This window comes from Mustela erminea, chromosome 18, assembly GCF_009829155.1.
Source record: "Mustela erminea isolate mMusErm1 chromosome 18, mMusErm1.Pri, whole genome shotgun sequence".
In the NCBI taxonomy this organism is placed as follows: domain Eukaryota; kingdom Metazoa; phylum Chordata; class Mammalia; order Carnivora; family Mustelidae; genus Mustela; species Mustela erminea.
Window position 1 is genome coordinate 28,009,895 of NC_045631.1, and position 27,203 is coordinate 28,037,097.

Sequence of the window (27,203 nt, forward strand, 5' to 3'; positions counted from 1 at the left end):
AAGGTTGTGTGAAGCCGAACTGTGGGCAATGAACATGCGTAGAGCTATCGCCTGGCCCCAGGTACTGGCAGAAACATGCGCAGAACCCCGACCGAAGCCGCTTGAGGTAGCTAGATCATGCGCATTGTCGGCTAAAGCGTTTGATGGACAATGAGCATGCGTACCTAGTCTGAAGTTGATAAATTGAAATTGAACATGCGTAATTAACCTTTCTGAATAGGAAAAAAAACCCAACGAAACTCTTAGTTTGTGAACATGCGCATTCGTCCTCCGTAGTTTTTTTTTTTAATTGAAAGTGAGCATGCGCATGACGAGGGGGTTGGCCCTCCGAAGTTTGAACAGGACGGAAACGGCTGGTTCTGGGTCTATCAGTGAGTGGGGTTTATGGGGAGCTCCTGGGGCTAGTGGAGAAAGGGAGAAACTTGGTTTTGCTGTTTTATTTCAGTGGCCTTGTGAAAGTCACATAACCTTTCAGAGTCTGTTTCCTTATCTGTTAAATGAGAATACCTACTTTGCAAGGTTATTGGAAAATTTTAAGTACAGTCTGGCTCGAAAGCCACTAGCCACTGTTCTTTCCGGTGCTGCAAAGACCTGGTGTGAGGTCTTTACCAAAAATTCTCTTTTCATTGTTAAAAATAGTGAAGGTTCGGTCTCCTATTTCATCTAGTCCTCCCTTTCCAAGCTTTGTCTTCCTTGCTCTCTACCTGAGCTAAACGCACATATTTCTTGTGTTACTGTAGTTACCAGACCAGAAGATGATTTGTAGAGAGAGAAAGTCATTAGTTAGAAGAGAGAAAATTAATGTTAATTAAATGTACAATTGTTGAGCTAACTTCTGTGTTCTGTGTGTCAGTGTAGTTGAAGTTGAACTAGGAATTCCTTCAACTAGCATTCATTTTGTTTTGTTTTAAATGCATGCTTGGGGACACAGTGACTACAAATCAGATTTCAGTAACTATTGATCTGTCTTTGAATGCATTTGGGTACAGTAAATTCCAAATCCCAAAACCATGTAGAGAAAGAAAACAACTTCCTTGAATGATTAGTTCCTTAGACAACGGAACTATTTCATCTATAACACCGTATGTATGGCATTTTTAAGTTATATTTTTATCAATGTACATATGATATTTTATTTGTTCCTTGTTTATTAGTACTGTAGTGGTTCTCAAAGCCTATATTTTTCTATTACAGGTTGCTCACTTTTTTGAGGGAATAGGCCTAGTTTGCCTCTCAGCATGTCAGTAGTAACAGTGCAACTTGGTCAGTGTGGTAATCAGATTGGTTTTGAAGTATTTGATGCTCTATATACTGACTCACACTGTCCCCAGGGACTCTGCTCTAAAAGAGAGAATGAGTCATATCAAGCATCTTGCAAAGAAAGATTCTTCAGTGAAGAGGAAAATGGAGGTATGTGTGATGCATCTTATTCCTCTCCCTTACTCTGACATCTCTTCAAGGCCACGTCCTCCGCATGGTGTCTGAACCCCAACTCTTCCCATTGTTCTAGGGAATGACTTTGCTCATAGCCCTTTGTTTCTGTGTTAACAACCTTTGCCTCTCTAGTGGCAACTTACACTCAGCACATGAGCATGCCCAGATCTCACCAACCTACCAAACAACATATGACTAACTTCTTTTTTCTCTTGTTTTGTTTTGATTTGTTCTGTTTTGTTTTTTAAAGACTTATTCCCTGGGGCACCTGGGTGGCTCAGTGGGTTAAGTGTCTGCCTTTGACTCAGATCATGATCCCAGAGTCCTGGGATCGAGCCCTACTTCGGGCTCCCAGGTTAACAGGAACTTGCTTCTCCCTCCTCTCTGCCTGCCACTCCCCCTGCTTGTGCGCGCGCGCTCTCTCTCCCTGTCAAATAAATAAAATCTTTAAGAAAAAACTTTTATTGCATTTTGGGTCTATGCACTGGGGTGGTACATGGTGCAAGGATTTGGAATAAGCTTTGCAATTTTTTTTTAAAGTAAACTCTACCCCCAACGTGGGGCTCGAACTCACAACCCCAAGATCAAGAGTTACATGCTCTACCAACTGAGCCCACCAGGCACCCCAAGCTTTTCTTTTCCTTCTTATCCCTTTACCTTCTCATCTAAGATTCTCAAAGGAGAACCCTCTTTACCCAACTACAGTCCTGCTTTAGCCCTACACCACCACTGAAGTCCTCAAAGAAAAGTTCCTAGGGGACTAGGGGAATGGGGTAACTGGGTGATGAACATTAAGGAGGGCATGTGGTGTAATGAACACTGGGTATTATATAAGACTGATGAATCACAGACCTATACCTCTGAAACCAATAGTACGTTATATGTTAATTTTTTTAAAAAAGTTCCTAGTGGGGAACCTGGTGGCTCAGTCGGTTAAGTGTCCAACTCTTGATTTCAGCTCAGGTCATGATCTTAGGATTATGAGATCAGGCCCTGCATCAGGCTTTATGCTGGGTGTGGAGCAAACTTAATATTCTCTCTCTCCCTCTCCCTCTGCCTCTCCCCACCTCTCTTAAAAAAAAAAAGTTCCTAGTAATCTCCTAATTACTAGATTGTTGTGATTGTTTCTCTTTTCTCAATTCATTCCTGGATTTTATAACATTAACTATAAAACTTCCTTCTTGAGGGGTGCCTGGGTGGCTGGGTGGGTTAAGCCTCTGCCTTCAGCTCAGGTCATGATCTCAGGGTCTTGGGATCGAGCCCTGAATCCAGGCTCTCTGCTCAGCAGGGAGACTGCTTCTCTTTCCCTCTCTGCCTACTTGTGAGCTCTCTCTCTCTGTCAAATAAATAAATATTTAAAAAAGAAACAACAAAAACTCCCTCCTTGAAACTCCTCCTTAGTCTTTGAACTTTTCTTCTCCACTGGTTGCATCTCGGGCTGTCTCTCCTCACTGGTGTAATCCTCTCTGGTATAGTTCTCTCTGGCTAATTTCAGTTACTCTTGTAATTTGCCACTTCTTGACATTGGTGATTCTCAGATCTGCAGCCTCTCTTCCAAGCTGCAGACTGATTAGTGGACATCTCCACCTGCATCCTCATGTGTACCTTAAACTCAGCATCTCCATACCTTAGGGCATTCATTATTTTTTCATTTAGAACTTGGGTTCTTTCTGCCCACATACCATCAAACATAATGATCTGCTTACTTTACCTCCTACATATCTCTTCTCCCCTTTCTATCTTCACTGCCATTGGCTTAATTCTGGCTCGTGTCCTCTCTCACCTGGATTATTTCAAGACATTCCTTCTATTTCCTTGCCTTAACTCTTGTGTCTGTCGTATCTCTCTTCCATACTGCTGTATTTAACAAGTAATCTGATGGGGCACCTGGCTGGTTCATTTGGTAGAGCTTGTGACTTTTGATAACAGGGTTGTGAGTTCAAGCCCCACACTGTGTGTAGAGGTTACTTAAAAACTAAATTAGAGGCTCAGTCATTTAGCATCTGCTTTCAGCTCAGGTCATGATCCCAGGGTCCTGGGATGGAGCCCCGCATCAAGCTCCCTGCTTGGTGGGAAGCCTATTTCTCTCTCCCCCCTTCCCTCTGCTGGTGTTTCCTCTCTCGCCCTCTCTCTCTCTCTGTCAAATAAATGAATAAAATATTTAAAATTTTAATTAATTAATTAATTAAAGGGATGCTTGGGTAACTCAGTTGTTAAGCATCTGCCTTTGGCATCAGGTCATGATCCTAGGGTCCTGGGATTGAGTTCTGCATCAGGCTCTTTGCTCATTGTGGAACCTGCTTCTCCCTCTGCCTGCTCTGCCTGGTGCTCTCCCTCTTGTGCTCTTGCTTTCTCTCTCTCTCTCTCTTTCTCTGACAAATAAATAAATAAATTTTTAAAAGAATTAATTAAAAATAAGATTAAAAGTCATATGACAATTCCTCACTTGCTTGAACATTTGTAGTTTCACAGTATTTTAAAGATAAATTTTTAAGCTTTTTAGCACTGCATACCAGGACTTCCAAGATTTGAGCCCTGCCTGCTTTGCATCCCCATTCATCAGTCCCTGTACTCCCTCCTTCTCTGTCTTCTGTTTCAACAATCCTGACCCGCTTTCTGTGCCCATGCTATTTTATACATCTGAATGTGCTACTCTGTTAATGTGGATTCATTGTGGGTCATATCACATCACACTGAGATGAAGTTTTATCTCTTCCACCAGTCCTTCTAGGGCTAGACTGATGTTGTTTTCATCTCTGTGTTCCCAGCACCATACATGGGACATTGTAAGCTCTTAACAGATGTTTGTAGACCTGACCCAGTGATCATTTTAGCCTTCACTGATCCGTTCTACTTAGTAGAATGCTAGACATTATGAACCATCTGCAAAAACCTGCTACTGCCCACCTTAATTTCTTTTTTTTTTTTTTAAAGGTTTATTTATTTGACAGAGAGAGAGATGACGAGTAGACAGAGAGGCAGGCAGAGAGAGAGGGGGAAGCAGGCTCCCTGCTGAGCAGAGAGCCTAATGCGGGGCTGGATCCCAGGACCCTGAGATCATGACCTGAGCTGAAGGCAGAGGCTTAACCCACTGAGCCACCCAGGTGCCCCTGCCCACCTTAATTTCTAAGCAGTATGACAGATCTTTCTATCCTTAATCTTTGGATTTTTTTTTTTTTTTTGGACCTAGAAATTTGTGCTCTGAAATAATCCGAATAAGACAGATGAAATATTTTTCTTTTGGTCTTTTTCCTCTGTCTAGTTCCAATTGCCCGGGCCATACTTGTCGATATGGAACCTAAAGTTACCAGTCAGACACTGTCAAAAGCTGCCCAGTCTGGCCGATGGAAATATGGTCAGCATTCGTGCTTCTGTCAAAAACAAGGTTCTGGAAACAACTGGGCATATGGGTAAGAGTAATTCCTCATGATTTTTGGTTTAGATACAGCTACCCTGTCAGCATAGTTACTGCTGCACAGTTGATATACCAAGTACATAATCCTGAAGTTGCTATTTTAGAATTTAGAGTGTGACTTCACCCAGAAGAAACTCTTCATTCTATCTCATGGGTGTCTCTGCTTCTGGTCCAGGTAATGATAAAACCAAAGCTCTCTTCCTACAGGGTTTTCTACCTCTTTTCTACCTCTTCACTGTCATCCCACCAACTAGCGTATTATCAAAACAATATCTTTATCTGGCAGGTATTCCAGCTAATGGGGAACACAACAAGGCAGTAGTATGTCTTGGGGTTCTTTGGAAAATTCCGATGTGTGGGTCTTACTTTCAGAAATTCTGATTTAATTGATTTTTTTTAAGATTTTATTTATCTTTTTGACAGAGAGAGATCACAAGTAGGCAGAGAGGCAGGCAGAGAGAGAGAGAGGAGGAAGCAGGCTCCCCACCAAGCAGAGAGCCTAGTGCGGGACTCGATCCCAGAACTCTGAGATCATGACCTGAGCTGAAGGCAGAGGCTTAACCCACTGAGCCACCCAGGCGCCCTGATTTAATTGATTTACGATGAAGTCCGGATGTTGGAATTTTTTTTAAAGCTTCCCTCTGTGATTCTGATGTGCAGTGAAGTTTGAGAACTACTGCTTTAGGAGTATTATTGTAAATAGTGAATATTATTTTGTACCATAAACTTGCAGAAGCATCTGGTACCTGAAGTCTTTGAATGGCCTATAAAAGAGAATTTTCTGTACCTAGTAAATTCCCTGTCCCTGCAGGGCTATTCTCCTGTTCAATATATTTAACATTTAAATTTTATCAATCAGGGCACCTATACCTTTCATAAGAGCTAGTTAACATCCATGTGTTTAAAAAACCTTCTGTATTGTATATATTCCTCTCTGCATTGCCTCTTTCTGAGTAAATTGAAAGGTGTTTTTATTTGTTTCTTTGTGTTGCATAGTTACTCTGTTCATGGACCCAGGCATGAAGAATCTATAATGAACCTAATCCAGAAGGAAGTGGAGAAATGTGATTCTTTGAGTGGTTTTTTCATCATAATGAGTATGGCTGGGGGCACAGGATCAGGGCTAGGAGCCTTTGTTACACAGAAATTACAAGATCAGTACTCAAATTCTTTGAAAATGAATCACATTATATGGCCTTATGGAACTGGTGAGGTATGAAAATTTTGAAAAATTTTATATTTTGGGGGCATCTGTCTGACTTAGTTGGAAAAGCATGTGACTCTTGATCTTAGGGTTTTGAGTTTGAGCCCCACATGGGGTGTAGAGATTACTTAAATGAAACTTACCAAAAAAAGAAAAAGAAAATTTTGTATTTTGTATTCTTTGCAGTGAGATAAATTTAGGTTGCTCTCACCCTTTCTTTGGAAATACCAAGTTACCACATCAGGAGTCATTCATTATATTATATAGTACTTTTGTGAGCAATTCATTTAACTTTGCTTAAACTTTTCCAAACGAGTGAGGTGTCCTTGTTTTTAAAAACTCCAAAGGAAGGGGGTGCCTGGGTGGCTCAGTGGGTTAAAGCCTCTGCCTTTGGCTCAGGGCATGATCCCAGGGTTCTGGGATGGAGCCCTGCATCAGGCTCTCTGCTCAGCGGGGAGCCTGCTTCCTTCTCTCTCTCTCTACCTGCCTCTCTGCCTGCTTGTGATTTCTGTCTTTCAAATAAATAAATAAGATATTTGGAAAAAAATAATAATAATAATTAAAAAAATAAAAATAAATAAAAACTCCAGGGACGCCTGGGTGGCTCAGTTGGTTAAGCAGCTGCCTTCGGCTCAGGTCATGATCCCAGCGTCCTGGGATCAAGTCCCACATCGGGCTCCTTGCTCAGCGGGGAGCCTGCTTCTCCCTCTGCCTCTGCCTGCCATTCTGTCTGCCTGTGCTTGCTCCCCCCCACCACCGATAAATAAATAAATAAATAAATAAATAAAAACTCCAAAGGAGGGGCGCCTGGGTGGCTTAGTTAGTTAAGCGACCACTTTCGGCTCAGGTCATGATCCTCAAGTCCTGGGTTGGAGCCCCACATCAGGCTTCCTGCTGAGCGGGGAGTCTGTTTCTCTCTCTGACCTTCCCCTGTCATGCTCCCTCTCACTCATTTTCCCTCTCTGAAATAAATAAATAAATACATAAATACATAAATAAATAAAATTTAAAAAAAAATCCAAAGGAGATAATTGTGCATCTTCTCTCAGAAACCCATTCCTGGGTTTGTCCCCGTGGCTTCAGTATGTAAAGGAGGGACCGTGACCTCATGTTGGGGTTCATCATGCCATTGCCAACCTTCAAAGACTTTTCCTTTCTTTCTTTATTTCTTTTTTTTTTTTAAGATTTTATTTATTTATTTTACAGACAAAGATCACAAGCAGGCAGAGAGGCAGGCAGAGAGAAGAAGAAGCAGGCTTCCTGCTGAGCAGAGAGCCTGAGGCGGGGCTGGATCCCAGGACTCTGAGATAGTGACCTGAGCCCAAGGCAGAGGCTTTAACCCACTGAGCCACCCGGGCACCCCTCCTTTCTTTCCGTTGAGAGGAATTTTCTATATAGGTCAATTTCCTGTTGATCAACCTTGTAAGAGAAATGATAAAATAGAGGTGAGTCAGTCACTATAGGAAATGTAGGAAGGAAGTGTGATAGTAATAGTAATAGTCACTGTTTTTTGAGCCCTTACAAACAGCAAGACACTGCTCTAGTGCTTTAATTGCATTCTGTCATTAATCCTTACAATTCTAGGAGCTGGTGTAATTATGATCCCTGCTGTACAGGTGAGAAAACTGAAGCATGGAGACATCACATAACTTGCCCAAGATCATATAGCTAGAAAGTGACAGAGCTGGGATTTGAAGCCAGGCAGGATGCCCTTCTAGTCTACCTTCTTAACAGCTCTTTTCTCTTCTTTTCTTTTTTTCTGACCTTTTTCTCTCCAGGTTATTGTTCAGAACTACAACTCCATTTTGACTCTTTCTCACTTGTACCGATCTTCAGATGCCCTCCTTGTTCATGAAAATGATGCTGTTCATAAGATCTGTGCGAAACTGATGAACATCAAGCAGATCTCCTTTAGTGATATAAACCAAGTCCTTGCACATCAGTTGGGAAGCGTGTTCCAGCCTACGTATTCTGTGGAAGGCTCATGTCACTACAGAAGAAATCCATTAGGTATTTGTCCTCTTGTATGTAATTTTTAGGAAAGTCTTATGTTCTGAAAGCCTCACAGTTATTCCCTACTAGCTCCTCCTCTCTGTCTGAGGATACACTCAGGTTTCCCTCCTCTCAAAAACCTTTCTAAAGAGCTACTTCACTCTCCAACTGTCTCTTTTTTGTTGTTGCTTTACACTTTTTAAAAAAGATTTTATTTATTTATTTGAGAGAGATTTATTTATTTATAGAGATCACAAGTAGGCAGAGAGGCAGGCAGAGAGAGAGAGAGGAGGAAGCAGGCTCCCCGCCCAGAGAGCCCGATGCAGGGCTCGAACCCAGGACCCTGGGATCATGACCTGAGCCAAAGGCAGAGGCTTTAACCCACTGAGCCACCCAGGCGCCCCGCTTTAACTGTCTTATGAGGTTTTGAGAAGTTACTAAATTTCTGAAGAGTGGTGATATCACTGACTCCATTCTTCAGGATCCTTTCTCTTCTTTTTTTATAGAAACTTTGACATATAATTCACATACCATATAATTCACTCACTTAAGTGTACAGTTCTATTTTTAGCATATTCACGAAGTTGTACAACCATCATTCTCATCACCCCATAAAGAAATTCATCATTCTTGGGGCGCCTAGGTGGCTCAGTGGGTTAAGCCGCTGCCTTCGGCTGAGGTCATGATCTCAGGGTCCTGGGATCAAGTCCCGCATCGGGCTCTGTGCTCAGCAGGAAGCCTGCTTCCCTCTCTCTCTCTCTCTGCCTGCCTCTCTGTCTACTTGTAATCTCTCTCTGTCAAATAAATAAATAAAATCTATAAAAAAAAAAAAATTTCATCATTCTTTTTTCAGCTGGTCAAGTGATGCCTTATCAATTCATATCATCTAGATGCAAATAACTCCATAATCTATACTCTCCTCAGTCCTAATCTCCTTCCCAAATAGTCACCTACCCCACTTTTCTTAATTACCTTCTGCTTCTTTAAATTTAGATTATTCTGAATGGATCCATCTTTTTTTTCCTGCCATCTCTCCCCACATCCCTCTTCCTCAATTTCTATCACCTGGCTTTCTCTCACTGTCCTCATATCTCATCAGGATGTTCAGACTTGTTGGTGCCGTTTCTGCCATCTGCCTGCATTCTTCCCCTCCTTTCCTGTCTGACATTGGCTCATGGTATCCATATCTCTTATCTAATAGTGCGTACTCTCCTTGAATGCAAAGTAAACTAGTCTCTTTCTACTCCTTCTCTCTCTCTCTCTTTCTCTCTCTCTCTCACACAAAAAACAGAGCTTATATCAAATTGATGTTCCTGTCTTAAGATGGTCCTAACTCTGCATTTTCCCCCTGCAGTCCATCTTGCACACTGACTGCAAAAGAGCCTCCCGCATGCACAGATCTAATTCTTATACTCTCCTGTTCAACCTGTGGCCACATTTGTGAGAATTCCTTAGCCTGGACTCCACATTATGCCCTAAACCCTAACTTCCTAGCTTCATTACTTCCTGCCTCCTCTGCCCCCACCTACTTTTCATCCTGTCTCCATTGTCTTTCTTCAGCCTGGTAATTTCCAGCCCTGATCCCTTTGCTCAGTGTTCCTTCTCAGTAATTGTTTCATCCTTCCCTTCTTCACCTGTATTGAAACCTTAACTCATCCTTCAGTCACCTGTTCAAGTGATAATTTTTCTATAAAGCTTTCCTGCTGAGGCCTTTACCTAGTGTAACCCTCTTTCCTTTGAAATTTAAGGCATTCTCTCCTTTATGTCACTTAATGTTTCTTACCTTTATTATTTCTTTAAGTGTGTTTGCTCTCCTTTAAAAGTAACAGGGGTGTTTGGGTGGCTCAGTTAGTTGAGCCTCTGCCTTCAGCTGGGGTCATGATCCAGAGTCCTGGGATCAAGCCCTGCATTGGGCTCTCTGCTCAGCGGGGAGTTTGCTTCTTTCTCTCCCTCCGCCGCTCTCCCTGCTCATGATGTCCCTGTTTGTGCTCTCTCGCTCATGCTCTCTCTCAAATGAATGAATAAAATCTTTTAAAAAATAATTTAAAATTGGGGCGCCTGGGTGGCTCAGTGGGTTAAGCCGCTGCCTTCGGCTCAGGTCATGATCTCAGGGTCCTGGGATCGAGTCCCGCATCAGGCTCTCTGCTCAACAGGGAGCCTGCTTCCTTCTCTCTCTCTCTCTGCCTGCCTCTCAGTGTACTTGTAATTTCTCTCTGTCAAATAAATAAATTAAATCTTTAAATAAATAAATAAATAAATAATTTAAGATTAATTATTAAATTTATTTATTTATTTATTAAATAATAAATAAACAAATTATTAAATAAAAATAATTTTAAAATAAAAATTAAAGAAATAAAAGTCACACACACACACGTATTCAAAGAATGCAAAGGTAGAATGCAAAGATTGCAAAAGCAATCAAAAGTAGGTGTCCTCACCCTTTCCCAGATGAATCCATTGTAACTAACACCATGCGTTTCCTTACAGAGGGAATTCTGTCATGTGTGTATTATGTAATCCCACTCATTTGCAGCTTCCTTGGAGACCTGTATCTTGTTAATATCTGTGCATGTCATGGTACTTAACCATACTGCACATCTGTTCACTCAACCAATATTTATCGACTTCCTGCTATGTGTCAGTCACTTTGCTAAATGTCAGGGATCCAGCAGGAGCCAATGCAGACATTGTGTTCCCTGTGAAATGGGAAGGAGAGACATTAAACAAATAAATTACATCAAGAACATATAATTAAGAACTGAGTTAAGTGCTCTAAAGGAACATAGTACAAGAGAATGTGTCATGAAGGAATCAGACTTAGACTGCAGGGGCAGAGAAGGCTGCCCTGAGAAAACAACACCTGAGCCAAGAGCTGGATAAGGACTCGGAACTGACTTAGGGAGGGAGGAGAGAGTAGCGTGTGCAGAGGGAACAGCACATGAAAAGGCCTTGCAGCCAAAGGAAGCCTGGCACATCAAACAAATCCAGTGGCACTGGAGTGCAGGGAATGGTGTAGGGGCTGGCTGGAATCTGAAGCTAACGTGGTAAGCAGGGGCAGGCCTTGCAGGTCCTCATAAGCCATTTGGAGGCCTTTCTCATCACCCAAAGAGAAGGGAAAGCTGCCGAACAATTTTAAACAGGTTGGTGACATAGTCACTTTTATTATTGAAAAATTCGCCTGTGGATAACTAATTGGTGGTTGAGTCTGCAGACTAGTCTAGTCATTCCTCACTGGACCTCACTGAGGAAATAAAGGCATTTAGCCACACAGGAGCTCTCTCAGCTCCCCCACTATGTCTGCAAACCTTACTGTGCTCTCTGGACTCACCTTTGCACTTCACCTGGTGTCACAGTAGAAGTGTCCTGCTCCTATCAAAGGCCAGTCTCTCACTTGGCTTCTGGGTCCCATTCCCTCTCTTTTTTCAGGAGCTTAATTCCTCACTCATCTCTTGTTCTCCATGCATCTTTCCTAGATAACTGCCATTATAACAACTCTCTGGCATCTCTCACACTGAAAATACCTTCCTTTGACCTCATCTCTAGTTATTGAACCTATTTCTCTGTTATTCTTTAGAACAATACAAGGGCATTGTGTCTGTCCTTGTTGTCCTCTTCTCCTCATCTCTTTGCTCTTCAGCCCACTCTGCTCTAGTTTCTCCCTCACTGCTTTTCTGAAATTGCTTTTTACAAGTCACAGGCATGTCCACATTGCCAAATTCAGTGGACACTTTGCTCTCCTTGTTTCCATCAACCTGTCAGTAGAATTTGGCATGGCTTACCTTTAGTCTTCCAAATCTTCTCTTTGTCTTTTGTGACAGCCCTCTCCTGATTTTCCTTCTATCTCAATGATCACTCCTTTTATTCCTTTCCTTTCTTTCTTCCCTCTTTTGTTTCATCTTCCTTTTCCCAAGCTCTAAATGCTGGTCTTGGATTCTCTCCCTGATAACTGGCCCACTTCCATGGCTCTAAATGCCATTTGTATCCTCCAACCTGCCGGTTTATTTCCAACTCCTACCAATTCTCTTAGCTCCAGATCTCTATATCCTGCAGCCTTCCTGTATGGACATCCAAACATAATGTATTTGAAACAGCTTTCTCCCATAAGCTTGTTTCTTTCTCACTTCCTCAGTCGCTCAGTTTTAAAGTCTTAGGTCAGGGCTCCATGGAGCCTACAAAAAAAAAAAAAAATTCTAAAGTCTTAGGTCCAGCTTTCTTATAGCAGAGTCTACCAGTGCCTCAGTTGTATGTAATCCATCTTCTGTCTTCCAGGTTCCCTTCTGCTGTTCTCCCTGTTCACGAGCACAGCCTCGGGGGCCTCACTGCCCCTCAGAGCCCAGCTCATTTTCAGGGGGTCTGTTCTTGTGTTCTCATCAACTTCCTGCTCCTTCTACCAGGAATATCCTCCTGGCCATTTCCCTTTTATCTTCCCAGTCTCAGGTCGCAGTTACCCCTTAAAGTGGCCTTCCATGGGGGCACCTGGGTGGCTCAGATGGTTAGGCATCTGCCTTCATATCGTAATGGAAATGTCCTGTGAGGAGTTGGCTGGAGGCTGGTCTTCCCTCTTCAACCTTTGCCAATGCACAGCCTTTCCTTAAGTATAGCAGCCAGACTGAACTCTGGCTTTACTTGTCTAAAAGGTTAAATCCCATTAGATCCTGTTTCTCTCCTACTCCAAACCTTCAGGAGGTTTCCCATCTCACCCAGAGTTAAAGCCAGAGTCATTGGAATCACATGTAAGGCTTTGCTCTGTCTGGTTTCGCACTGCTTTGTCGATCTTATATCCTGCTACTCACTCTCTTCCGGCTGCTTTGGCCTCCATGCCCCTTCTCAGGTATGTCTGCTGTGCTCCAGAGTGTCTGCATGAGATGACCTTGGATATCCACATGGCTCCACTCAGGTGTTTGAGGGGATGGGACCTTTACAACAGAGCATCAGCATTAGTGGGCAGCAGTGTTCGGCATCTAAATTCTGAGGGGTCCCATCAGTGAGATGGGCTGATTTGCTTTATTTTTTTTTTAAGATTTTATTTATTTATTTGACAGAAAGAGACACAGCGGGAGAGGGAACACAAGTAGAGGGAGTGGGAGAAGGAGAAGCAGGCTTCCCACCGAGCAGGGAGCCCGATACAGGGCTCAATCCCAAGACCCTGGGATCATGACCTGAACTAAAGGCAGACACTTAACAACTGAGCCACCCAGGCACCCCAGGGTGACTTGCTTTAGCTGTGCTCTGACAGCAGAGAGAATGTGAGGAGTGAGGAGGAACCAAGATTGGATTTTCACTAGAAAGATCTGAAGAAGAGACAAGAGCAAGTAGCTGATTAAGGAGAGGAGCGAAGAAGGGGGGAGACTAATAGACTGAGAAGTCAGGCAGTCCACAGATTAGTTTGTCTTAGCCCATTTAGGTTGCTATATCAAAAGTGCTATATACTAGGTGACTTATAAACAACATAAATTTATTTCTTATGGTTCTGGAGGCTGGGAAGTCCAAGATCGAGACACCAATAGTGGTGTCTGGTAAGGGTCTGATTCCTAGTTCTCAGATGGCCATCTTCTCATTGTGTCCTCATATGGCAGGAAGGGCTAGAGAGCTCAGGAGGACCCCTTCTATAAGGGCACTAATCCTATTTATAAGGGCTCCATCCTTAACATACCATCACCTCAGGGGTTAAGATTTCAGTATAGGAATTTGAGGGGGGGAACAAACCTTCAGTTCATAATAGGGTCTCAGCAAGGTCCCAGATTGGCTAAAATGAGAGTGGGTGAACAAGGAGGCTGGGGGGAAAAGGGGATTGTGATAATTAATAATTTATGTGTTAGTGCTCAGGCTACGTCTGTTGGCTGTCACTTCTTTATTTGTGCTATGCAATAGAATTCAGCTCTAGGTATTCTGCAGAAAAGGACTCTTAGGTTTAGAGAAAACTCCATTAGGCATAAGACCAATTTGTGCAGCATTTTGTATATGCTGGTGTCAAAATCTGTTCTTTCCCTGAGGATATAGAATATGAGTTTGTACTGCTATAAAATTTATATTTCATGTTTTTGTAGTAATATATTTTTCTCTTTCCTCTAGCTTTTTCTACAAACATATAAAACAGCTCTGAATGCAAAACAAATTAGCCTTTTTCCATAATCCTGTGTCATTACAAATATAAGTTTCTAAAGACACGCATATTCCTGTCTTCAGGAATCCCTAATCTTCTCTTTTTTTCCTAGTAGAGTTTGATTTAAAAGGTTCTGATTATCATTTAAGTAGATAAAATAAATAAGAGATCTAGGAAAATTTCCAAAGGAAATTTCCAAAGGAAATTATAGTGACTATAGAATGATGATAAAAGCATAGTAGCTCTCATGCTTACTTTATTTTCCTGAGGTGTAGCTAAATTTTTCATTCATGTTTCCAATTTCTTAGCTTCTAAATTCTTGTTTCCTTTTGGGCAAAGTGCCTTTCTCACTCATGCTAAAATATGTGCCAAAATATGTCATCTAAAATAGACATTGTTGGGGCGCCTGGGTGGCTCAGTGGGTTGGGGCCTCTGCCTTCGGCTCAGGTCATGATCCCAGGGTCCTGGGATCGAGCCCCGCATCGGGCTCTCTGCTCGGCAGGGAGCCTGCTTCCTCCTCTCTCTCTCTGCCTGCCTCTCTGCCTACTTGTGATCTCTGTCTGTCAAATAAATAAATAAACAAAATCTTTAAAAAAATAAAAAATAAAAAAATAAAATAGACATTGTCTCTGAAATTTTATTTATGTTTTTAAACTTAAGCAACTCTGGTCTTGGAGGAGAAAACATGTTTGGCCCTCCAAACCATCAAGCCACAGTTGTGTATGGGCCAGTGGAAACATTATGGAATTTAAAAGTTTAGCTCAGATTTTTTTTCTTTACAGGAGACTTAATGGAGAATTTGGTTCCCCATCCTGAATTCAAGATGCTGGGTATTCGTAACATTCCTCAAATGTCTGAGAACTCACTGGCATACAGCACCTTTACTTGGGCTGGCCTCCTCAAATATCTGAGACAGATGCTCATTTCTAATTCAAAAATGGAAGAAGGTAAAGTATATTTTAAAAATATACAGGCCACAAGCTGGGGAAAGTGCCTGAACTGGAATTCTCAATATAAACTTCCTCGGCCAGTTGAAATAATGGTGCCTTCTTCTGGTCAGGGAGGCTCCTACAGAAACTCACCAGGACATCCCAGGAGGGTTTCTTAATCACTTCACAGTTTCATTTACCAAAAATGAAAAAAATTTCAGAGGAGCATGACATTTTTTTTAAGGTTATTTATTTATTTTTAGTAATCTCTACACCTAACGTGGGACTCAATTTCCCTAACCTGATACCAGGAATCCCATGCCAGTTGCCCCTGTTTTATTTTTATCGAAGTGATAAATGAACATAGTTTTTTAAAAAATCAAATGGTCAAAACTCATCTAAGTGTATACTTATATCTACATTGCATTGTATGTAAACTATATCTCAGTTTTTTAAAAAAACCAGTTGTCCAATATGAATTTATAATGAGGAAAAGAGCAGATCCTTGTCCTACACATCCCCACTGCCTTGATGAAACTGTCAATGTTTTTAGCTGTTTTTTTCTGGACTTCCCCTCCATATTTCTAAGTATCTTGCTTATACTGTTACTTATTTTATTTTCCAGGTTTAGATATTGTCAGTTGTTTTCCTAATGTGAAATTGAGAATTGAATCTACTTATACTTCCTCTGTATACACACACACACACACACACACACTCTCTCTCTTTCTCTCTCCCTCTCTTCCCCTCCCCCTCCCTCCCTCCCTTTTCCCTTTATGTTTATGACATACTTTTGAATTAGATTTGTTTTCAATGTTTGTACTACCTTTGATAGGTAAATATTTTTTATAGTTGAGCCATGTACTGTATACATAGAATAAATTTATTTCATGTAATTTTTTTCTTCAGTTAATTTTTTTTTTTCCGCTGGTTAATAATTATACTTATTTGGGGGCACTTACTTGTCTGGCTCAGTCAGTAGAGCCTGCGACTCGGGTTCGAACCTCACATTGGGTGTAGAGATTACTTTACAAAAATTATACTTATTTGCTCAGTATTCTGTGTGCCTGTCACACCTCTATCCCTAAATTTTTCCCATAAAAATGAATCCCTTCGCAACATGTTCAAACCCATCAGGTAGTCTCTTACTTTCTTTATCTCTTTGGAAATGTCCCTTTTGGAGATGCCCTCCTCTTGTTGCTGCCCTGGCTACTCTCCAGGCTTGATGAGCAGCCAGCACCAACATCTCTGCCTCATTCTATATTCTGTCTGATTTCCTAGATTCCACATCTGCCTTTTGTTTTGTTTTGTTTTGTTTATTCTCTCATAGCGATAGGACACACTCTCCAGGAGCTTCCTAAGAAAAAGTACAGGGAAGGTAAAAAAAAAAAAAAAAAAAATTAAAGCTATAAATGTCATTATTCTGCCTTTACATTTGATTAATGATTTGTTCAGGTATAAGATCTGAGAGTGGGGAGTCATGTTTGCTCAGAATTTTGAAGACATTGTTCTGTTATCTTCCAGCTTCAGTGGTTGCCGCGAGGTCCCACATCAATCTGATTCTTAACCCTGTTTTGTTCTCTCTGGAATCTTTTAGGATTGCCTCTTTGTCTCTAGCATTCTGGAATTCCTTAGTGTGGATCTTCCATTGATCTCTATAGGATGTAAGCTTTAGAAGAGCAGAGATTTCTGTTTTGTTTACTGCTGTATCTTCCAAGCCTGGAAGGCAGGGCCCAGCATGTAGTTAGGTGGAGGCTAGAGCCTCACTATTTTAGCCTTTCTTGAACAGATGGCTTTTAGGATGAAGGGGGGCACGCCCTCTGCTGCCAGGAGTGAGGAAGTGTCCTGGCCTCTCCACTTTGCATGAAGATTTTTTTTTTAAAGATTTTATTTATTTATTTATTTATTCTTAAAGATTTTATTTATTTATTTGACAGAGAGATCATGAGTAAGCAGAGAGGCAGGCAGAGAGAGAGAGAGAGGAGGAAGCAGGCTCCCCGTCGAGCAGAGAGCCCGACGCGGGGCTCCATCCCAGGACCCTGGGACCATGACCTGAGCCGAAGGCAGAGGCTTTAACCCACTGAGCCACCCAGGCCTCCCAGATTTTATTTATTTATTTGACAGACAGAGATCACAAGTAGGCAGAGACAGGCAGAGAGAGAGAGGGAAGGAAGCAGACTCACTGCTGAGCAGAGAGCCCGATGCGGGGCTCGATCCCAAGACCCTGGGATAGTAGTGACCTGAGCCGAAGGCAGAGACTTTAACCCACTGAGCCACCCAGGCTCCCCTTGCATGAAGATTTTTAACTAATCCTCTTGTTTCCCCCTTTTAGAAGGGCCTGGCCTCCTGCCAGGACCTTCACTGGGGGCAGAAATGTCCCTGGTTGCTAAGTCAGCCATGGCTGGCTCATTTGCTTATCATCTTCCAAAATGTTGTTCCCATTATCTTCTCTTCCATTCCCTGTTTTCTTGTTTATGCCTTTTAAAAATACCCCTGTCTTGGGGCACCTGGGTTTAACTGGAAATCACTACTATTAGTGAATATTTGAGCAGCATATATTTTATCACAAATAACAATGAGTTGGGTTTCAATACTATGAAAGTGGATGGATTTCCTCAACATTACGTACTTAGTGATACCTTATGGATTTTAGATCATAGTGCTTGAGGTTTGGAGATAAATAGAAAGGTCACATCTTCATATCTTAAAGGAATTCTTACCAATTTTTTTGGCCTCAGTACCTGTTTTTCTAGTAATACCTGTTAACATCTCAAGGAACACAGTGTTCCTCAGGGTATAGCATGAGACATGCTGCTCTGAGCTCTCTTAGGTCAATAAACCAGTTTGCTTAGTCATTTTTCCATGCAGAACCTTGAGTGTCAACATTTTTTATCAGTTATAGATACAGCTTTGAACATATAAATATTTTCATATATATGAGTATATATGAATAAATATATTTATGTCACTTACCAGGTTGAGACAAATAGCTTTAAAAATCTTCATGTATGTAGGGACGTGTGGAGGACTCAGTCACTTAGGCGTCTGCCTTCAGCTCAGGTCATGATCTCAGGGTCTTGGGATCGAGCCCCGCATCAGGCTCCCTGCTCAGTGGGAGCCTGCTCCTCCCTCTGCCTGCTGCTCTCCTTGCTTGTGCTCTCTCTCTCTGCCAAATAAATAGATGAAATCTTAAAACACACACACACAAATACAGCTTTTACAGTAGGTCATAAATTTTTAAATATCTTTACTGAGATATGATTAATATACCATATGTCTCACCTATGATAAGAGTATAATTTGGTGATTTTTCTCATAAATTTGCAGAGTTATGTAACCATTATCACAAGCCAGTTTTTTTGTTTTAATTTTTTTAAGATTTTAAGATTTTATTTATTTGAGAAAGAAAGATACAGAGAGCACAAGCTGGGGGAGCAGAGAGAGAGGGAGTAGGGGAAGCAGACTCCCACTGAGCAGGGAGGCTGAGGTGGGGCTCGATCCCAGGACCCCAGGATCACAACCTGAGCTGAAAGCGGATGCTTAACTGACTGAACTACCCTTGTGCCCCATCACAAGACAGTTGTAGAACATGTTGATCACTTCAAAAAGATCCTTGTGTTCATCTGCAGTCAATTCCTATTTTTATTCCTACTCCCAAACAACCACTGCTATGCTTTCTATCTCTATAGATTTGCCAATTTTGGATAAACCATATAAATGGAATTAGACAATATACAGTCTTTCGTGTCTGACCTTTTTCTTTTTTCTTTTCTTTTTCCTTTTTTTTTAACGATTTTGTTTATTTGTGTGACAGAGAGATCACAGGTAGGCAGAGAGGCAGGCAGAGAGGTGAGGGGGAAAGCAGGCTTCCCGCATGAGCAGAGGGCTTGATGTGGGGCTCGAACCCAGGGCCCTGAGATCATGACCTGAGCCGAAGACAGAGGCTTTAACCCACTGAACCATCCAGGTGACCCTGTGTCTGACCTTTTTCACTTCATGTCTTTCAGGGTCATTGACGTTGTAGTATATATCAGTAGTTCAATTTTGTATCAACTTCAGTATTGCTGAACGGTATTCCATTACATGAATATACCACATTTTCTTTAGATGTCCAACAGTTGATGGACGTTTAGCTTGTTTTCACTTTGTGTCTGTCATGGATAATGCTGCTGTGTGCATTTGTATAAAGTCTTTGTGTGGACATATGTTTTCAGTCTCTTGGTTATATACTTGTAAGTGGCATTGCTCAAAGGATAAGTATGTGTTTAATGTTTTGTAAAATTGCTATACTCTCCAAAATGGCTGCTCCATTTTACATTCCCACAAACAGTTCAAGAGGGTTTCAGTTTTCCACATCCTTGCCAGCACCTGACATTGTTAGTCGTTTTGATTATAGCCATTCTAATAGGTGTGAAGTAGTGTCTCCTTGTGGTTTCATTTTGCATTTTCCTAATGACTGTGATGTTGAGATCTGTTAATGTGCTTGTTAGGTTTGTTTATCTTCTTCCATGAAATTTCTATTCAAACATCTTTCTGATTTTTATTTATTTATTTTTTAAAGATTTTATTTATTTATTTATTTGTCAGAGAGAGAGAGTGCGCGAGGTAGCGCACAAGCAGGCAGAGTGGCAGGCAGAGGCAGAGAGAGAAGCAGGCTCCCTGCTAAGCAAGGAGCCCAATGTGGGACTCAATCCCAGGATCCTGGGATCATGACCTGAGCTGAAAGCAGCGGGTTAAGCTAACCCAATGAGCCACCCAGACGTCCCTCTTTCTGATTTTTAAATTGGCTCATTTGTGTTATTATTGAGTTCAGCATGCCAAAGTTTTTAGTTTCTTGTGTTTTTATTTTCATTGAAAATCAGTCTGTGGCTGAGTGCTGAAATTTATCCCTATCCTATGTATACTTTAATAGTATTTTCTTTTTTTTAATTTAAATTCAATTAGCCAACAAATAGTACATCATTTTCAGATGTAGTGTTCAACAATTCATCAGTTGCTTATAACACCCAGTGCTTATCACATCATGTGCCCTCCTTAAAGCCCTTCACCCAGTCACCCCATCTTCTTACCCACCTCCCCTCCAGTAACCCTCAGTTTGTTTCCCATAGTTAAGAGTCTCTCATGGTTTGTCTCCCTCTCTAATTTCTTCCCATTCAGTTTTCCCTCCCTTCCCTTATGGTCCTCTGTACTATTCCTTATATTCCACATATGAGTGAAACCATATGATAATTGTCTTTCTCTTCTTGACTTATTTCACTCAGCATAATACCCTCCAGTTCCATGCACATCAGTGTAAATGGTAAGTATACTCATCCTTTCTGACGGCTGAGTAATATTCCATTGTATACATTAAGAGTATTTTCTTAATATTTCTACATGACTGGTGTCAGTTTTCAATCCTATTTTTGTTTTATATTTCTACATCCCTTAACATTTTTGTATGTATTCTATATAGAGTAAGGTTCACCCTTTACATACATTTTGTATGTATTCTATATAGAGTAAGGTTCACCTTTTTAAGTGTATGGTTCTATGAATTTGGACAAATCTCTATAAAATATAACCTCCACCACAATTGAAATAGTGTTTACATCATCTCAGAAAGTTCGTTCATACTTTGGAGGCACTTACTGCCCCTGACTCCAGCCCCTAGCAACTATGGATCTGAATTTCATTCTTATGGTTGTGCCTTTTCCAGAATGTTCTGTAAATGGAATCATACAGTGCATAATTTTTTGAGTCAAGCTTGTTTCACTTACCATAATGCTTTTGAGATGTATCCCTGCTGTTTGTTATGTGTATTAATAGTTTCTTTTTACTGGTGAAGAGAAATCCATTGTATGTACCTACCCCCATCCTTTAGTACTCTATGAAGAAATACTTCCTGCCTTTCTCAGGATTGAATAGTTTGAATCATTTTGGGTCAAACAGATACGAATTTTTAAACATTTAGTAGAAAAAAAACAACTATAAAAATTTATGTAAAATATACATACCGTAATGTGCTTTTCTCTTCTTATTCTGAACTATTTATAAAACCTTGTGCTTTTTTTCTTTTGGTAGGTATTGATTGGCACATACGGCCTCCTTTATCAAGACTTCCTACTCTGGGTAAAGCATCTCTCAACAGGGAGCTTCAGTTTAACACTTCCATTGCCAACTTGGTCATCCTTCGTGGGAAAGATGTACACAGTGCAGATCTGGGTAAGAAGTTAAGGTGAAATCAATATGTACATTCTGCACATGTACATGGTAACACATTTTTTTAAAAAAAGGATGTCCCGGGGCACCTGGGTGGCTCAGTGGTTAAAGCCTCTGCCTTCGGCTCAAGTCATGATCCCAGGGTCCTGGGATCAAGCCTCACATCAGGCTCTCTGCTCAGCAGGGAGCCTGCCTCTTCCTCCTCTCTCTCTCTGCCTGCCTCTCTGCCTACTTGTGATCTGTCTGTCAAATAAATAAAAATATTTTAATTAATTAATCAATTAATTAAAAAGGGAAGTCCCAGGTGGCTGGGTGGCTCAGTCGTTCGAGCATCTGCCTTTGGCTCAGGCAGTGATCCTGGAGTCTGGGGATTGAGTCCCATGTCGGGCTCCCTCTCAGCGGGAATCTCCTTCTACCTCTGCCCTTCACCCTGCTTGTGCTCTCTCTCACTCGCTCTCCCTTTCAAATAAATAAATAAAATATATTTAAAAAGGGAAGTCCCTGAATTTATTTTTATTTATTTATTATTTTTTTAAAGATTTTATTTATTTGACAGAGAGAGAAAGATCACAAGTAGACAGAGAGGCAGGCAGAGAGAGAGGAGGAAGAAGACTCCCCACTGAGCAGAGAGCCCGATGTGGGGCTTGATCCCAGGACCCTGAGACCATGACCTGAGCCGAAGGCAGAGGCTTGAGCCACTGAGCCACCCAGGTGCCCCTGAATTTATTTTTAAAGAAAGGAAAATCATAATTATGTGTTTCTATCAGTTACTATATGATTGGACACCAAAAATAGAAATGATTGAAACAAGATACAGGTTTAATTCTTTCTTTTGAGGCTTGCTGTTCTTATTGTCCTCACCTTATGGCTTCCTTTTGTAGTCCCAGACATCTGTTTGAGCTTCAGGCATCAAACCACATAGGAATGAGCATGCCACCAGCCTCCTCCTAGAGTTGCACACACTGGTGTTTATACAGCTTTGATTGGGGCTGACTTGTGCTACACCTAGCTACAAGGGCGGCCATGAATACAGTTAAAATTTGGGGGTTCTCTTTCTAAAGAAGAAGGAGAGAACGGGTCATGTAGCATAACCAGTGGTCTCTGTGACAAGCATTTTGATATAAAACTTTCAGGAAGTTCAAAGAGAAGTACTCTTTTAGCTTTGTGTTTTTATGGAAAATCTCCAGGTTTGTCTTATCGTTATTTGATGGTTTTATTTTACTGGACACCCAGCTAACTGAGCCACATAGGTACTCCTTATTTGATTATTTTAGCAGTATCAAGTTGCCTGCTTCTAGCTGTAATATTAAAAAAAAACAAATAATCTAGTTCCTATAATACACCTTAGATAAGAAAGTGGTAATTAAAAGGAATCATTTCAAGTCTGTCAAATGGTATACTTTCTCCTACCTCAGAACATTTTCTTCATAGTCTTCATTTCAGATTTTAAACTGAGAGAATAAGAGGATATATAAAGTAATCAAACTTCCAAAAATGTATCCACAGCACATGACATACAGAGAGGTGTTCTGACAAAGGTATTTACTACAATATCTATCACACAAAAATGCAGAAACAACCTAAATGCTCAACAGTAGGAAATGTGTTAAATAAATTATGGTATATTCATATAATAAAACTTTATGAGTGATATTTGTTGACATGGAAAGGAGGTTCACAACATATTGGTGAAATGAAAACAGATTACAGAACAGCATTTTTGTAAAATTACAGACTCAAGGTCAGCAAAATGTTCATGGTCTTATCTGGGTGGTGACATTTCAGATGTTCAGTTGACTTTTAAATTTTCTTTTTTTTTTTTTGTTTAAGTTTTTATATAAATTCCAGTTAGTTAACATATACAGTAATACTAGTTTCAGGTGTAGGATTTAGTGATTCATCAGTGACACACAACACCCAGTGTTCATCACAGGTGCCCTCCTTAAGACCCATCACCCATTTAACCCATTCCCCGCCTACCTCCCCTCCAGCAACCATCAGTTTGTTCTCTGTAAAGAGTTTGTTCTCTGTAAAGGGTCTGTTTTATGGTTTGCCTCTCTCTCTCCCTCCTGCCATGTTTGTCCATTTTGTTTCCACACATGAGTGTGGTATTTGTCTTTCTCTCATTGACTTATTTCATGTAGCATAATACACTCTAGCTCCATCCACGTTGTTGGAAATAGCAAGATTTAATTTTGTTTTATGGCAAAGTAATATTCCATTGTATATATATGCCACAACTTCCTTTTTTTTTTTAAAGACTTTATTTCAGAGAATGAGAGAGTAAGAACGCAAGCTGGGAGAGGGGTACAGGGAAAGGGAAAGAACTCTTTAAGCAGACCCCCCACTGAGCAGGGAACCTGATGCAGGGCTCAATCCCAGGACCTCAAGATCATGACCCAAGTGGATATCAAGAGTCAGACACTGAACTGACTGAACCACCCCAGCACCTCTGTATACCACAATTTCTTCATCCATTCACAGTCAGTGGACATTTGGGCTCTTTCCATAATTTGGCTATTGTTGATAATGCTGTAAACATTGGGGTATATGTGTCCCTTGGAATCAGTATTTTTGTATTCTTTGGGTAAATACCTAGTAGTGCAATTATTGGATCAGAGGGTAGTTCTATTTTTAACCTTTTGAGGAACCTCCATGCTGTTTTCCCGAGTGGCCGCCCCAGTTTGCATTCCCAGTGTTAAGAGGGTTCCCCTTTCTCCACATCCTTACCAACACCTGTTGTTTCCCATGTTGTTAATTTTAGCCATTCTGACTGGTGTGAGGCAGTATCTCATTGTAGTTTTGATTCGTATTTCCCTGATGATGAGTGATGTTGGGCATCTTTTCACTTCTCTGTTGACCATCTGGGTGTCTTCTTTGAAAAAATGTCTATTTCTGTCTTCTGCCCATTTCTTAACTGCATTATTTGTTTTTTGGGTGTTGAGTTTGATTGGTTCCTTATAGATTTTGGATATTAACCCTTTATCAGATATATTATTCACAAATACCTTCTCCCATTCTGAAGGTTGCCTTTTAGTTTGGTTGACTATTTCCTTCATTGTGCAGACTTTTTGTCTTGATAAAGTTCCAACAGTTAATTCTTGCTTTTGTGTCCCTTGCCTCCAGAGACATATCTAGTAAGAAGTTGCTATGGCCAAGGTCAAAGAGATTGTTACCTGTATTCTCCTCTAGGATTTTTTTTTTAATATTTTATTTTTATTTATTTGACAGAGATCACAAGTAGGCAGAGAGGCAGGCAGAGAGAGGAAGGGAAGCAGGCTCCCTGCTGAGCAAAGAGCCCAATGCGGGGCTCGATCCCAGAACCCTGAGATCATGACCTGAGCTGAAGGCAGAGGCTTTAACCCACTGAGCCATTCAGGTGCCCCTCCTCTAGGATTTTTGATGGTTTCCTATCTCACATTTACTTTCCTGAATGATATGAATTATTTTTTTACAATGAATATGGATCATTTATCCAAAAGCAACATAAAGCTAGTTTTAAATATTTTTATTTATTTATTTGTTTGTTTTTGTGAAAGATAAAGAGTGTACACGAGCAGGGAGAAGGGCAGAGGGAGACGCAGACTGCCCACTGAGCAGGGAGACAGATGCAGGACTCGTCCCAGGACTCTGGGATCATAACCTAACATGAAGGCAGATGCTTAACCAGCTGAGCCACCCAGGCCCCTGTAAAGCTAGTATTAGAAGGCAAAACAACAGGAGACTTCTGATGAAATGAATTAAATAAAGTTTATTAATTTGTTTCTAAAATTAATGATTTATGATGTAAACAATGGGCTTGTGTTGTTTGTTTTACTCTAGGAGGATTTAAAGATCCAGCTCTCTATACTTCTTGGTTAAAACCTATTAATGCTTTCAATGTGTGGAAAACCCAGCGAGCCTTTAGCAAATATGAGAAGTCTGCAGCGTTGGTCAGCAATAGCCAGTTCTTACTAAAACCACTTGATACAATTGTGGGCAAAGCCTGGAATATGTTTGCTTCAAAGTAAGTAAAAAATAAATGTACAAACCTTTCTACCTTAGGCAGATAATACCTTAAAACACAAAGCAGGATTTGGAATGTTTTAGTCTGTTTGGTTTGCTGTAACAAAAATAGCCCAGACTGGGGATCTTATAAACAACAAAATTTCTCAGGAGGTCTGGAGATTAGGAAGTCCAAGGTGAAGGTGCTGGCAGATTTGATGTCTGATGAAGACCTACTTCTGGGTTCATAGGTGGTTTCTTTTCCTTGTGTCTTCAAATAGCCAAAGGGGCAAAGAAACTTTCATGGGCCCCTTTTAAAAGGCACTAATCCCTGGGGTGCCTGGGTGGCTCAGTGAGTTAAGCCGCTGCCTTCGGCTCAGGTCATGATCTCAGGGTCCTGGGATCGAGTCCCACATCGGGCTCTCTGCTCTGCGGGGAGCCTGCTTCCTCCTCTTCTCTCTCTGCCTGCCTGTCTGCCTACTTGTGATCTCTGTCTGTCAAATAAATAAAATCTTTAAAAAAAATAAATAAAATAAAAATGAAATAAAAAATAAAAGGCAACAATCCCATTCATGAGGGCTCTACCCTTGTGATCGAATCACCCTCCAAAGGCCTCACCGCCTAATACCATCACCTTGGGGGTTAGGATTTCAATGTATGAATTTTGGGGGAACATAAACATTCAACCTACAGCCTGGAGTAAGCACAGTTACCACTCTGTAGGTGTGAAACTGGGTCATGTTAGTTCAGGTGTCATTTTCTTATCCGCAGAGTGGTGCAGTGAGGATTAAATGTGATACCCATGTAAAATCACCTACTACAGTGCTGTTATTGACTAGAGGAGTCATTTCTAAATGAAATGAAATGAAAGTAGAAATTTCATTATGAGGCTGGACAATAACATAGTTTTCCAAAATAAGACCCTTGGAAGAATGGAAGAGATCCCTGATCTCTTACAAGAAATCTTACAAGTTCAACTCTGTCTGCTAAGAAATGTCTGCTTGGTACTAAGAAATGTGTTATCAGATTTCCTGACCTCGGCCACAATTACCTCGTGTCAAAGCAAAGTTTCCATATTAATGGGCAAGGCCTCTACTATGATTAGCCAGGATTCCCAAGGGCCCCCCATCCTGCACGTGGCCATTCCATAAGCCCCCACACCCAGGACTGTGAACTCTGTCCTTTCCTGGTATTGTTCTCTTCCCACTCCCATTAAATGGCCACAGCCCTTATTACCTCAGTTTAATCCAGGTCTGCCTTTGCTCGACATTCTTTTTCACATGATTTCTCATTTGGGGGGTACAGGGTATTCATAGAACCACCTGGCATAACTACAAATTAAATGTCTGAAAAATACTTGGGAGACTTCACTTCATTCCTAGAACTGGATTAATGTATTTCTGAAATTTCAAGGTTTAGGTGAAAATTCTCAGGCACTTTTTAGAGTTGATACTGAACCCAGTCATCTCTGTAGGGTGATGAGTAGGTACTGGGTTCGATAACCAAATCTGAACATGCTTCTTTCTCCTATTGCTTCTTATTGTTACTCTCTTAGACACTAAAGAGACAGGGAGCTTGACATAAACTTTTTCAGTTTGCTAATCTTTGGAATAAACATTGAAGCAAATCTAAGACATTTAAGAAGTTCTGCCATCTTCAAATATTCATGAACTAGGAAAGTTCTACTTATTGTTTGATTTTAAGAGTTATTCATTTGCCTGATTTTTTTTTTTTTTTACATTTTCTGTTTCTTTCACCAGAGCCTACATTCATCAGTACACAAAATTTGGACTTGAAGAAGAGGACTTTTTGGATAGTTTTACATTGTTGGAACAGGTTGTTGCCAGTTACTGCAACCTCTGATGTCGAACAAAGGAAAAATATGTTAAGTCATTTTTGGGCTAAAATACTTTCTTTTCTTTTTATTTTTTTTTAAGA

The 27,203-nt window shown here is 40.9% G+C and overlaps 1 protein-coding gene across 6 annotated transcripts; it reads left to right on the top strand.

Annotated features, from left to right (window-relative positions):
* Positions 1 to 150: 150 nt before the first annotated feature.
* TUBD1 (tubulin delta 1) lies at positions 151 to 27,203 on the top strand. 6 transcript variants are annotated; one of them, XM_032322848.1, is made up of 10 exons: positions 151 to 371; positions 932 to 1,082; positions 1,195 to 1,410; positions 4,697 to 4,844; positions 5,846 to 6,062; positions 7,832 to 8,063; positions 14,934 to 15,098; positions 21,144 to 21,284; positions 25,104 to 25,287; positions 27,026 to 27,203. In XM_032322848.1, the coding sequence occupies exons 3-10, from the start codon at positions 1,239 to 1,241 to the stop codon at positions 27,126 to 27,128; spliced, it is 1,362 nt and encodes a 453-aa protein (XP_032178739.1). In that variant the 5' UTR covers positions 151 to 371; positions 932 to 1,082; positions 1,195 to 1,238; the 3' UTR covers positions 27,129 to 27,203. The 6 variants fall into 6 exon arrangements, with proteins under 6 accessions (XP_032178739.1, XP_032178738.1, XP_032178740.1 ...); XM_032322847.1 differs by lacking the exon at positions 932 to 1,082; XM_032322849.1 differs by lacking the exons at positions 932 to 1,082; positions 25,104 to 25,287.